A 14,549-nucleotide genomic window follows, 5' to 3' on the forward strand; every position below is an offset into this window, starting at 1 on the left:
ACATTACCTTCCCCAGAATGATGGCATCTGAGACGCTAGTGCACTTTTGGATTGTTTGTGAGCAATCTTCAACTGTAGCTGTTCAATAGGCTTTTCTTACAGTGGACAGTCAGACTTGTCAAACACATGTGTAACTGCTATAATTACAGTAATGATGGCTGCATTCCATTTAGTTTTTTCAGTACCAGGGCCTTGCTATCATACTTGCTTGCTTGGACAGTGGAATGGAGCTATTTTAAGTGTAAGTACACCTAACAAATCTTCTAGCAAATGTAAAAAAAATGCATCAGAGACCTGCAAAGGCCAGCCACGACACTGGACTGACTGACAGACTGGCAGGAACAGTAGGCTGGAGTACCAGCTATAAGCAGCTGCTGACCGACTCTCCGTATCTGCACTGGAAACACACAGAGCTTTTACAGTCAGGTGTGAGTGTGCAGCAAAAACTCTGAATGATGTCTCTCGATCAGCATACATTTGAAAATGAGCACAGAGGTTTCACAGACAAAGCGGAGTCTGGGAGAGGTGGGTTTGCCCTCCTCTGATTAGAGATCATTAACACTACTTACTTGTATAAATGTTGGGATGTAAAGTAGTCCCAAATGGTCGACTCTCTCAGCATTGGCCTTGCAAGGTTCAGGGTGATTTAAAACAGAGGAGAGGGATGTAGAGATGTTACGCACATGCATATCTAATCCTTAGGCTTTGCACCTTCCCGGTTAAAAGTTAACTGAATGACCTAAAAAAGCTACAGCAACTACTTCTGTAACATTATAAACAAGAGTGGTGCTGCAATCTGGACAAAATGATTCAAATTAGCAAATTGGTTTGTAATTTCCAGTGACAGAATGTAATCAAGAAAAAGACAGATGCAGAGCCACAATATATCCCTCAATCTGAAACTCCTTGTTCAGGTCCAACATTGTGACAAGTTACAAGTGGCAAATGACAGGAAATGGCAATGAAGAAACTCCGTAGTGTGTCCATACTGTTGTACAGTGCTATACTAGAAAAGTCACTTTGTTACATAACTTTTCAACAGTGGTGATGTGCTGATGCTGAGCCACTTGGTGTCTTTTTATTTATTTTGCAAATGCAGAGGGGCAAACCAGTGAAGGCCACCTTGATGAAGGAGTGGGGCCAGAGCTCAAAATGCACTTACTCCCCCTAGTGGACAATATCACTGTGCAATTAAGCCATTGAAACTTTGAGTCTTTGAATATCAAAGTACTTCAACAAAGAAGTGTATTTAAATTACACTTTATCGTCACGAGGAAAAGAAGGGAGACAGGAGGATAAAATATATGAACACATAAAGGAATGGAAGGCTGATGGATGGATAAATGGAAATTATTGCACTCACTTATTATACAGCATGTTATTTCATCGCTTTGAACAAAGTGCTACCTACAGTTGGTCCTTGACAGCCATTATCAGAGATGGAGATGTAATTGCTGCCTTTCTATCTGATTGTTCAAACACATTCTATTGGAGAACGATGATTTTAAACCGTCAATTTCATCCAGGCAGTTTCATTTGAATGGTTCCTAAAGGACTTAATTTCTTGCAATGACCAGAATTAGTATTGAGTACTGAGACGGGGTTGACTTGACGGGTGCCGGTTGATCTATATCCAGTTAATTATTTTGTTTAAGTCAGAGTACCTTTTATAGTAGAAGAAAATATGAATGTGAATCCAGAGGAGACACTCACTGGTCCGCCACCAGGAAATCTGATTCATTCACAAGGTGGAAACAAATTACTCATGGTACATTAATACTGTATTGTCACTCAAATCAGGACACAAGGTGGAGCATATTAGTTTAGAATAATTATTATTGATTACTATTATTAGTAGATCAAGTTGCTAGGTAACTCTAGCTGTGCTTTTACTGTAGACTCTTTCTTTCTCCATGCTACAAAATACAATGTCTGTTTGTTATGAATACTGCCCTTGTAAAAAATTTGTTAATTTTCCCAAAAATTAAATAAAATACAACAATATTTGAAGATTTTTTTTGACAGGTTATTATGTATTTGGCATCTTGCAGAACAGCTGTTAAATGTGTATGTTTAACAGTTTGTTAGCCTTGTGTTTAAACAGCCTGTCATTTGTCGGTTGCCTTCTGGGAGAGATTCCAATGCAACAGGCTAACTGGATGTAGAAAACTGATATGTAATTAAACTACATATTTTGAGTTCCTGATAAAAAAATATACCATTCTGGTTTTTATTCATTTCTCAAACTGGCTACAATTCTGGCATGATATATAGAGTGTCCATAGGTGTTTGGACAGTGACATATTTTTGCATTCACTGTACAATTTTCTACTGTCACTGTAAGTAGGACTATTTCTTTAAAAAGGGCCACAATGCCCACAGTGACCCTCAAACCTCCTTAAATTATGAAAAATGCGACCTCATAGCCAGTGTTTCAGTGAATATAACGAGTCACATCAGTAGAAAATGTCTCACACATAGCGACTGTACTATTCGTAAACACTTCTTAAAAAGACAGTGTCAGACAAGGCCATATGTTTTTGGTAAAACAATATTTACTCTTTACATACATTACATATGTTTATGTTTTTTCATAAATTCAACTTTCCCATTTACTTTAATAATTCATCAACAGTACAGTTATACAGTATCTGTATTCTTTTGTAAAATGTAGTGGTATTGTTGCCAAAGATCAACCTGTAGAGGGCAGCAGCCTCCAAGTTTGGACAGCAGCCGACAGGATGCCCATATAATAATACTGTAGATGCAGTGGTCGAATTATTCAGATCTTTTACTTAATTAAAAGCAATCTCACAATGTAATAATAGACCATTGCAAGTAAAAGTCTTAAAAACGTAAAAGTAATAACATCTAAATGAATTTCAAGTATTAAAAGTAAAAGTAATTTTCATTTATGTAACTATTTGAGGTGGAGCTAATTTTAATTACTTTATATCCTGATTGGTAGTTTAATCTATGACAATGCATCATATTTTATGAGCTGCTCATATGTTTTGTATGATAATATGCAAAATAAGTAGTAAATCTGTCAAATGAATGTAGTGAAGTAAAAATGACTATCTCTGAAATGTAGTGAAATACCCAAGTAAAGTACAAGTAAAACACTTGAGTAAATGTACTGTTTTGACATTTCACTGCTTCCTGCATTATCAGATGGTTGCCGACACAGAGCCTCAAAGTGGCGGTGTAGGGTCCTGTGGTCACCAAGGACCCTCAAAATCCTCTGTTTATTTGATCGGTGTATATTGTACAAAATATATTATATATATTATTATTTATATTTAAATAACCAAACATCTTTCAATATCACTTAAGAAGAACATCCTTCAAGTTTTTACATATTTAGCTTTAAGCTGTGCTGGGTGTGTGGAGGAGGGATATAATTTCTACTTAAAGTCTTAAAAAAGTGTTTGTTGGTTATGGTTAAGATTTAAGTAGGGGGCTGTAGGAGTGTTCAGCAGAGACAGCGGTCTCCACAAACCTGCAACACTATGCTGTCTGACAAACTGGGGTCCAAGAATGTGCCGCCGAGAGATTTGTGTGAACAGTTTATCATTCTGGCCCAAAACCCCTGCAGCTGATTTCACTGACAGGTGCAACATCATCCAGAGAGGATGAACTAATCTCACGGTTGCAGACCACTGGGTTAGACAAACAGGGCTTGTGACCAGAGCATCGCTGTCCCAGTTTCTCCTCCACCAGCTGGTGAATAGTGGGACGAAATGTGTCTCTCTTGTCTCTCAACAGCAGCTGTTGAGGTGTACTAAAACTTAGTTGCTTAAGTGCTCACATGCCGTCATTGGATACACTGTAACTGAACCGTGAAGCCTGTCGATGCCAGCTTCTGCAGCTGTGTGAACGCAGAGCAGAGAACGGCTGGAAAAAACAGCATGCACGCTCAGCAAAATGTCCCCTAAAGGTTAATTAAATAAGAAATGTGGCCCGAGTAGAAGTCACACTATTTACTGAAATGCTGTTCACATGCAACTGCACATTTCCACGACTGGTGTGACTGTGTGCGAGCATGATGGAAGCCTCTCTTGAATCCACAATGTTGAGAAAATGTGGCACATCATCCAGACCAGCTGCTGTGACAAATGGAAAGGATCTGCTGCCAGTTTTTGAGGCCCAGGTGACAACAGGTGAAACGGACAAACCTTACCAATCTACTACTCTACCAATCTACTCCCCACAAATTATGATCCCTTGCATGGATGTAGTTTAACCAGATGTCCCTCAGGCAGACAGAGAGTGACTTCATCTCAGTAACAGCAATGATCTGTAGGCAGACTGTCAAAAAGCTTCAGTGATGATGAATTTTGATGTGGCATGTGCTGTACAGAATAAGGTGGTAACTGTTTTACACTATACATCTGCAGCATATCAATTTATTATAAGTAGATCGTTATTGCAATACATGTAACACACACCTCTTCTCAGCAGTAAAGTCAGCTCTTCAACAACTGCTACATGGGAAATACTGGGTATTGAATAATAATGGCACTCGTCAGCTCCAGAGGAAGACTCTACTGACTTCGGTGATCTGCTGACTTTTCCTCCACCGTCGGGATGACAGGTGGTTTTGAGTGATATCTCAATATATAACTATTTGACGGATTGCCATTACCTGCTAAACATTAGGGTGTTAGCATACTGACACTGTTATTTAGCTTAAAGCATCACAAAGCGTGGCTGTCTGGTTATTGCATTTTTGCTTGAAATAAATGTATACGTCTGTTGTTTTCTCAATTCTTGAATGTCTTTAGAGGGTAAAAGCTTTCAACCTACAGAAACTTTGCTAACTTTTTTCTTTTTGGCTTTCTTTCAGATACTGTTTGCAGTAGTGGCTTGTACTGTTACGGCAGGGGAAAAACGAGGGCAGCTCCCTGGTTTAGAGGCATACAAGTCACAGGATGTTTGACTGTGGACAGAGGCCAGAGAACCATGGCCTGTGATAGGCATTCAAAATCTGTTCTCCAGTATGTATAAAGTTTTTATACATTTCAGTTAAATGACATTCTCTCAATCTCAGAAATACGCTGCATCCTGCTTAATCCTCAGTGTGCTAAAAGCCTTTTCATTTAGTCATGACTCACTCCTCACAGCAAATTGACTGTAAATTCAATTTAGTCCATGTTATCTCTGATGGGTGAGAATCAGATTTGCAACTAAACCAGAAACATTTTGTGTGCTACATCAACCACTTACATTTTGACTTGAGCAAGCCAGAAGTGCACAAATCATAACAAATACTGTACTTTACATGTTATAATTATCTTCCAAAGTACAAAACCTACTACATGTGAGCTATTTTTATGAGGAGCCGGTTCTGTGCATGTTATATAATAAGCCTACTGCATGATGGCTATCAAATTAAAACTAAAAACTCATTACTTTTGTGATTCCCAAGTCATTTTCCTGACAACTTGCAGTATTGAGGGTTATATCTATATTTTCCAGTATGGCTAAACATCCTGGTCACAGCTCAGAATCAGAATTTGTTACGGCCAGGGCTGGAACGAGCTAATATCACATTGGCTGATACACACACTTATTTTCAGACAATAATTCCTGTAACAGATTTGAACACCTGTTCAACAACCACTTTCAGTCTGCTCCTGCTGCCTCATTCTTGTTGGATGGTTTCCGTGAAACCATGACAACAAGCCCCAGCTATCATGATTTTCTCCTCAGTACCATGACTTTATTGGCTGTGAATACAATTGTTTGTGCAAATATGTGCAATCTGTGTATTTACTATATGTTGAGGTTGGGAGGGGGATTAAGTTATCCTTCAGCTTATCTCCATCTGAATGACTGATTATGCTGTCAGCAATGGTTGTGGCCTACATTTGAAAGACAGCCTCGTTTGCTCTGGCTGGGAGCAACTAGACCTTGTAAATACTACTGATGCACTTTTATCTGCAGACGAGTATTACCTCATTGTGTTTAGTAAGAGCAATAACGCTGCAGTTTGGTTAATGAAAGTGGTACAGGGGGCCTTTTCCTGTTGCTGCTGCCTCTGAGAAACTGTATAGCCTGCGGTTCACCTTAGCGTTCGCATAATTTGCATATAGATGAGAATCATATCACATTATTGCATTGGGGGTATATTAATAATGGGGTTGTTGAACAGGATAAGGTAGTGTACAACAGACTTGTGTAGATGCAGAAACAGGTGGAGCCCAGAGCAGCGGTTTCTGCCTTACTGACTTCTTAACTTTCTGCTTTGCATCAGCCATACTTTCTTTCTTTCTCTTGTTTATACTTAAGAATTTGTTGCCTGCGCCAATCCACTGTCACATTTCTGAGTAAGCTTCTAGATAGCTACTTCACAAAGGGTCTAAATTATTCCCCCCACCCAAACTGAACACAAAAACACCACAGGGACACAAAATTGTTGGACCTCCTGATCCCCTCCTATCTGCTCTCGCTAGTCCCCACCACTGTAGCACTATTACAGGTCTGCCATGCTCTTAAATTGATTTCACTGGCTCAGTGGGTGTGACATGGACAGCCCAAGGACCCTCACTCACACACACGTATACCTGTATATACACACAGTCGTACTTTGTTGATTAGTATTAGTAGTACACTCAATAAAAAAGAGGTAAGAGCTGGGCTGTCTGAATAAACACTGTGTCAAAGTGCATCTCTTTGATGTTGAATTTCTTAGTTATTTCACTTAACCTAGCAGTGGCCTGCATGTTATTTTTCCTGATCTCTAGCCAGGCAGCTCCACCATGAAGACAGCCCACAGATGAGTGTTTACAGTAGAGCCTCAATAAAACTTCTAATCTTGCTAACAGTGTATTTTTTTAAAAGCAGTGCAAGCTTGGGTAGGCAGGACAAATTTCCACAAAGCAGTCAACCTAACCATCCCAAATCTACTAGGTGGTACCAAAAAAAGAAAAAAATATTTTGGATTATAGCAAACATTTGTTGTTATTTTGTCCATACTGGTTGTTATGGAAAAGCTGCATGTGTTGCTATGATAGGATGGCTAGCTATTAAATCTTAATACTGTTTTTGTTTTCATCATTTTGTGTTAGAGATGACAACGTGTTGTTTCAGGTCTTCACCATCATCAGGTTGTATAAGTTACTCTATGTTAGCTTTTATAATATAAGTCCCTACAAACAAACAGGTTTTTCACTCTAGACGTATTGACATTTCACAGTAGGACAAAGGTGGTAATAATAAAATTAATGATGGCTGAATTCCATTTCTGTTTCAGGGTCTGGGGCCATTGTTAATGTTATTAAAACACCTGTGGTTTTCATCCTGTGACAAGTCAAAAGGCCTGCAGTGAAAAAGGCCTGTGTGTGGTGTACAACCTGATTGACAGCTCCCTCACTCTCCTCTTAGTTTTGTTGCACCTGCTGAGGCAAATTACACATTTTTAGTTAGTAGTTATTTTGGTGACCAGCCGAATAATTGATTAATAATTGAAAACACCTGTATGATGTGGGTTTTGCAGTAATATACAAAATGTGTTACAATTTAAGAATTTGTGTTAATATTTAAGGATTTGATTTAAGTAGTGAATTAAAAGAGACAAAGATATCACAATGTCAGGTTAGTTTTATATATTTCTGTTAAATTAATATAACACAATACTGTTATTGACTTATTTTAACTTACTTGCAGATTGCAAACAACTGAATTCTACTTGGTCTCGGTCTGTAGATAGAAATGGCTCATTCTGAGGTAACGAAAACACAGTTCTTATTTTCAGGTGATCATACTAAATAAAAATACTCATACTAATACTAATATATTATATACTATACTAAGCCTGTTCACCGTGCTGGGGGAGGTGCAGATAGCTGCTTCTTCCCTCAGGCAGTGAGGCTGTTGAACAACAATTCTTGTTAAACATTATGCAAATTAATAATAATTCTTATTTTTATGATTTTTTTAAGACTCCCTGACCTGTTGTTTTTTTTTATTGCGAGGTAACATAAAGGAAACTAAATTTCACTCTTCAACCTTGGTGTTAATGACAATAACATATCCTTGAATCCTTGAATATTATGTTGCATTTCTGCAAATAGATCCTCCTAAATGTTACACACTGGACCTTTTATACATGGGTCAAATCAGCCCAGCACATGTTCTCTGCCATAGCGACCCAGCACTTGTATGGTATTTGTAGTTCTTTTGTTTCTATATTCTATTATATTTTGGAGATAGAAAAAGTAGCTGAATATAAAATATGAAATCCAGGCTGCTGTTTCCAATGTCGAGGATACATTTTCAGTGTTATAATAACAGAACAGAATATTAAAACATCATCATTTTAAGGAGAGTAACAAATACTACAACTATTCTACCAATATTTCTCTTCTCCCCGCCCCACGCGCTGCCGTCACGCTCCAGGCAGCCAGTGAGGCGGAGGGAGGGAGGGGGTGTTTCACGGCGGAGGAGAGGCAGGCAGCACCGTCGCAGCAGCGTTTACAACAAGAGCGGCTCTCGGGCTTTGTTTTGTGGACGTGAATGAGCTCCATCACCTCCTTCAGAAATGTGGACGGATATAAGGACGTTGTTACTTTTTCAGTCGTTAGTCCTGAGGCTTCATTTCTCGGAAGGTCAGTAGTGTTTGGTTTTTTTTATCTCCTCCTGCGTGTGAGAAGATAGTGAAATAAAATATATAAACCGTAGTGTGTGTGTGTGTGTGACGCGCTGTGGAGGTGAGCTGCCGGTACCCAGCGCGCGCGAGCTCTTGATACCAAGAGAGAAGAAAAAATAGAAATAGTTTTCTCGTATTTAATGTTACCGTGTGATAGCTCGCCCGTTTAATGCTGTTTAATAAGTGACCGCTTCAGTGTGGGAGAAGCCCTGGCGTGTCTGTCATGTGTTCCCCGGGACTGCGAGCATCCATACTGCACCCGCGGTATAGTAGCTGTAGTAGCCGCACACTGAAGCTTTGTCTTCACGCTGTGGAGAATTAATGTCCGGCAGACACGGGGCCTCCTGTTCCCCTCTCTCTTCACACAACAGTTTCCAATCATCTTGGTTAAAGTGGAGTGAAAGAAAACACAGGAGCATGACGCTGCCGGCGCCTCAGCCAATTGACCTGAATGAATGCTGAATATCAATTAGGCATTCATTTGCAAATGACAGTTGAACTAGAAGCGTTTGTTGCTCTGATCCATCTGGACGCTGTTCTCCCCACTCCTGTTTGTTTTTGTTGTTTGTTTGTTTTTTTTCCTCCAGCAACGGATGAGTGTGAGGATGGACAGTTCCAGTGCAACAACAAAAGGTGTATACCGATCATCTGGAGGTGCGACGACGATGACGACTGCTCAGACAACAGTGATGAAGAAAACTGCCGTAAGTGTTACAATCAGAGGAGAACCGTGGGCTGTTAACTGTGGGAACGATCTGTGGTGGTTAAGATGTAACGCAAATGTCATAATACATAGGAATAACCTGTTACAGCAATATTAAAGTAGCATAAAATAATGAAAACATTGAATTATTAGGTCATAACTCCTCCCCTTCCTCCCCTTCCCACCCAGAACAATGTGTGAAAATGTGCACTAAACCATAAAAGCATCTCATTGTATTCTTAAGCTCTTAGATAGTCCGTTGAATACTTTCTTTTATCTATAAAAAATGTTCCAAAAGTTAAAAAACTAATTAGATTCATATGATTAATATCATCAAGAGACAATACCTGGAACTGCTCCCATCAGCTATCCATTAGAGCATGACTTAATGGTCTGTTCATGACTGGAATGTGTATCCAAGCTCTTCTATATTAATGAGCTGAAACAGTTATGAACCCGAAAATGCACCCATATCCCCCCTAGGTCTCTGTCCTCTCATAATTTCTTATTATTTTTACGGTGTATTTGCTATTCTATTAGCATTTTATCTTTTCTTTTCAGTGCCTTATATTCAGGGACACATAAAAGCTTCCAGAGTTTACCAAGAGGCACAAATAAAATCATGTTCTGAGTGGGGATTAGCCGTGTGTGTGTGTGTGTGCCTCAGGCCCCGAGTGTGTGCAGGTGATTTCACCACTACAACACCTATATATAGAAACCTCAGGAAACATGTTTATTTATTTTTAAATGCGGGTTAATTGGGTGAAACCATTTTCCAATCATATTTCAAATAAGAAGCTGTCCAGCTGAGAGAGGGATTGAACGGTGCCGCGGTCTACTGCACAAACCTCTGACAGGTATCTTGGACGTGTTGTTCAGCACGGAAATAATAGAATTCCAGTTTCCTCGCTGACTGCAAGCCAGTGGCCTATATTTTGGAAGAATGCTCGCGCTGAGACCAGTGAAGTTGTGCCAAAGCTGAATCCAAGCCCTGCATGTTTGCCATACAGCTACGTTCTTTTGTGTCTGGGTTAATTGTGGCTCGGGAGAAATTCCTGCACCTCCCCACACATGCATACATACATGCTCTGTATTTCTCTTCTTTCTCCCACAAACTCCCACACACACAGACCTGTTGTATACAACCACCTCGCGGTTGCTCCGTGCTTGGAGGTGTTGCCATTGTTACCCCGCCTCTGAGACCAGCAGGATGAGTCCTCGGGCATGCCAAAGAGAGCCGGGCATTGGGAGAATCTTTGCTCCTAAAACATTAATGTGTCACTGCTTCCCACACACACACACACACACACACACTCAAGGCGGTGATGTTTGGAAAAACATTATTACTCTGTCAGGCTGTATTTCCTCCGTATTTTCTTTTATGAATGAAAAAGGAAATTGTCACTGAGGTTTTATTACCCCGTGTGTGTTTTCCATCAGGCTGAGCTTCTGACACATTTAGGGTTTGATTGAAAACACTCCTCCTGAAAGCCTACTACTGTCAACCTGTCATTTAATGATTATAACAGCCCAGGAACTTGCTATTATATTAGAGAGTGGCCTTGATTCTGTGTCCATTGCCTTTTCTTTGTGTGTCTTGCTGCATCTGCGTGGGCAGGCGGATGAGGCTGGTTGGCCTGCGCAGAGTCAGATTTGTCTCTGCACTGGCATCCTCATTGTGTTGGCTAGTGGAATTATTTGTTTAACTTTTACCCTGTTTGATGTGGAGGAGAGGTTCCCTGGCACAATGTGCAGCACTGGCGATATGAAATGAATGTGTTACAATTAAAATCGTTCTTCTGCAAACTCTTTTTCTATTTCTTTAGAGGGACAGGCAGTGAAGTGTAAACCTGCACAACATATGCTGCACAGGGGCGAGAGTTCGGAGAGGATTTAGCTTGTACATACAGAAAATCCCGTGCGGGAATTTCACAGTTAGTTTCTTGTTGAATATAAAGCGGTTGCATTTTTAAATTAAAGTTTCTGAGTGGTTGAACGGATGGTCTCACTTTGTATTCTATTTGTATTCCAATATATGTATTTACAGCACAATGCCAAGCCCAAGAATCCAGTGACTGAATGTGTGCAACCGACCATGCTTATGAAATACGCTGACAGGAAGAAACCTTTGCCGCAGCTACTTATTTGTCATGCCAGCGTCACCTTATTTCTAACCTGACTGGCACTTGTAGCTGTACCACACAGAACAGGTGTAACGCTCCTAAAACACTGTTACTGCTCATACCAGCATTATACCCTTTATGCACCACGGTCCTCCTGTATCCTCCGCCCTGTTCCTGTTAACCCCATCCCCCACCGGTACACCCCCAGACTGCACTCATCACCATCCCCCCTCTTCATCTAAACTCTATTCCCCACTGACCAGTCACCCGCTGCATGCACCCATACATTCATACATGCATAATCACCCTCATAAGTATGCGTGGACACAAGTATGGACCAAACGCATGTGAGCATAAATACATACACATGCATGCATACCAATGATTTCTGCACTTTCTCTGACAAAGAATTGAAAAATCACACAGGGTAGACGCTCTATAGTTTGTTTACTGGTTGCATAACATTTGTGAGGAGGATGAGATGCAAAGCCACGCTGCCTCTCGCCTCGCCTCTGAAGTTGACAGCAGTGGAGGCAACAAAAGAAGTCTGCCTTGAAATCTCAAAGTCAGATTTGTGCCCACTCTGACATGGAGCAGCTGTTTAATCCTCATTCTGATTATAGCAGATATCACCCAGTTTCCATCTATCCGCGTTACCTTCAAAGTTCAGCATGTCCGCTTGACTTTCTTCTTCATCCTTGGATATGATAACGATCTATTTCATCCGTGTTCATGAATTTAACATCTAGACCTGCAGGGAGGCATCTCACACCGCCACATAGAGCTCAAAGTGTTCTATTGTTTTCCTGTGTGATGCGGAGTCAGCAACAAACTGTGAGCCTCCTCGCTTTGTGTTCTTTTACCTAATAAATCCGCACAACTCCTTCAGAGGCAAACTCAGTTTTGAAACTGCTGGCGCTCCTCCACACCCCCTGTAGTCATAGTTAATTTCTTTATTCCAAAGCCTTTCAGTGGAGACAGCCTCCTCTGCTGCAGCGTTGAGTGTAACCAAAGTCCTGCCAACACACCAAGCTCTATATATGCTAAAAGTAACTCTGCACCCTTGATGAATGCTTATTTAACGCTTTATTCAGCAGTGTTTAAACCTCAGCTGCTTTTTGCTCAGTAACATGTGACACCAGCTGAGGACAGAGTAAAACCACAAGTGCAAATCCAGTGTGCAACTATCTTTTATTTATATTGTTGGACAGGATATGGTCTGTTAATTTGGACGTTCTCTACTTTCCTGCACAGTCTGTAAATTGATTATTTTTGGCTTCCAACCATATTGTTGCTTCTCTATAGAACTTCTTGTTGTGTTCCTGGTACGAGATCTTGTCCACTGAAAGGCACCATTGTCTTTTTCATGTCTTGGCAATAGTCACAACTGCTCACTAAACTGATTTTCTGCTTTGAAGTGCTTCAGGTGTTGCCGTGGATACAATAACGTGAGAATCAAGCTAATGGTAGTTGAATGCAAGTGGGCCTCACATTATGGGATTCGATTTTTGTGTTGCTTATCCAGCCTTTAGCGTTTTTGAACAAGTTTCGTATTCCACCGTTGTTTTTCCTACTCCTCAATCATCAAACGTCACCTTCTCTCTTCTCTTCTCTCCTCTGTCATGTCAGCAACCAACAAAAACTAAATCCTTGGTGCCACGTTGTGAGTCTGTTTCCTTTGGCACTCATGGGTGACTGGAGATCTTCAGTCAGCTCTACTTTCTGAGTACTTATGGATCTGCTGTTATTGCTCTGGCAAGTTGTTCTGCTTCTAGCTGTGTGGACACTACCCAGCCAGGCTAGTTGACATCAATATCTTATAACATGTGAAGTAATGTGATGTAAGCTTACTGAGATTTACTTGTAAGTGCAGAAAAATGAATACAGTAATACAGGAGTTTCTGCTTTGTGTCATAAAGGATTCGGGAAAAGAGAAAGACCCGTCATCTTTTTGTGTTTTGTGACTTATCAGTGTTGAAAACATGCCTTGGTGTACGCGCATGTATTTCCCCCCGCAGTCTTTGCCTCCGCTTGTCTGTGTTATGTGAAGGGATGTGTTTGACAGCGGGGAAGTGGGGGGTTGTTGATGATGTGGAAAAACAAAGAGTGCGATAAAAAAAGAGTGAAGTTGAAGTGGGAAAAGAACTAATTTTGACCTGCAGGGTGAGTGAGGAAGGTTGTTTGTGCTCCTATCAAATTGTCTCCACGGCTGTTGACAACTGTACACAGCGTGGAAGGGATTATGCCTTTATCTCTCCACGCAATGAGGCATGTTTTCCATTGGGTCTGTGGTCAATTTATGTTCTGTTAACTCACTTACTTGCAGTTCACATAATCATGATAGAGCCTTAATTAGTGTATCAATATTTAATAGCCTGGATAAGGAAAAACTTTTGGTAAAACTAGAACGAGTCGTTAAAGCCTGAATTCTCAATTTTAATTTCAAAGAAGAAAAAAACATTATTGGACAGAGTTGTGGGAGCAGCTTCTGGATGATGGGTGTTTTCTGTGGTAGTGGTTAACTGACCTTTTTAAGCTGACCTTGCTAATAAAGTGTTGTGCTGTCAACTTTTGTGATGCTACTGAGAGCACATGATAAATCGCCCTGTGTAGTGTACGGACGTTGATATAAGGTTGGTTTTCTCCCATTTTCCAACAAGCTCACATAGCATTGGTTTTGTACTGTAGCAATGTAAGACATCTGTCCCCTAACAACACTGCTGTTAAGTCTGTATTTTTCTCTAAAAGTCAAAGCTAGTAAGCCTGACTAGCTTAGCTTAGATTGGTGATGTTAGTGGGCTTAGCATTAGCTGTTTTTTTAGGTCCAGATGTGATGATCTCAAAAGACCAGATTGTCAAATCTCATTCAAAAATAAAAAATCCATAGAATCCAAAAAATCACCCATTGAAGAACATCAATGTACGGGGCAGCTTTAAGCTAGATGCACAGCACATGTAAGTACCAAATTCATAAAATGCACCTTTTAATTATTATTAAGCAGTACATGCAGTAAGTAACTGTGTCCTTGTCCAATAGTTAATAATGTATTGAAGAAGCATTTCACCCGTG

The 14,549-nt window shown here is 40.3% G+C and overlaps 1 protein-coding gene across 1 annotated transcript in view; it reads left to right on the forward strand.

Moving 5' to 3' along the window:
* Window positions 1-8,460: 8,460 nt before the first annotated feature.
* Window positions 8,461-14,549, forward strand: part of LOC118335167 (low-density lipoprotein receptor-related protein 8-like) — a gene marked incomplete in the record, with an annotated part of 71,387 nt that continues 65,298 nt past the window's right edge. The window contains 2 exon segments of the mRNA XM_035671376.1: window positions 8,461-8,612; window positions 9,241-9,357. Coding sequence (XP_035527269.1) covers window positions 8,546-8,612; window positions 9,241-9,357 — 184 coding nt within the window.

This window comes from Morone saxatilis, unplaced genomic scaffold (assembly GCF_004916995.1).
Source record: "Morone saxatilis isolate NCDOM2014 unplaced genomic scaffold, NCSU_SB_2.0 Contig23, whole genome shotgun sequence".
In the NCBI taxonomy this organism is placed as follows: Eukaryota; Metazoa; Chordata; class Actinopteri; family Moronidae; genus Morone; species Morone saxatilis.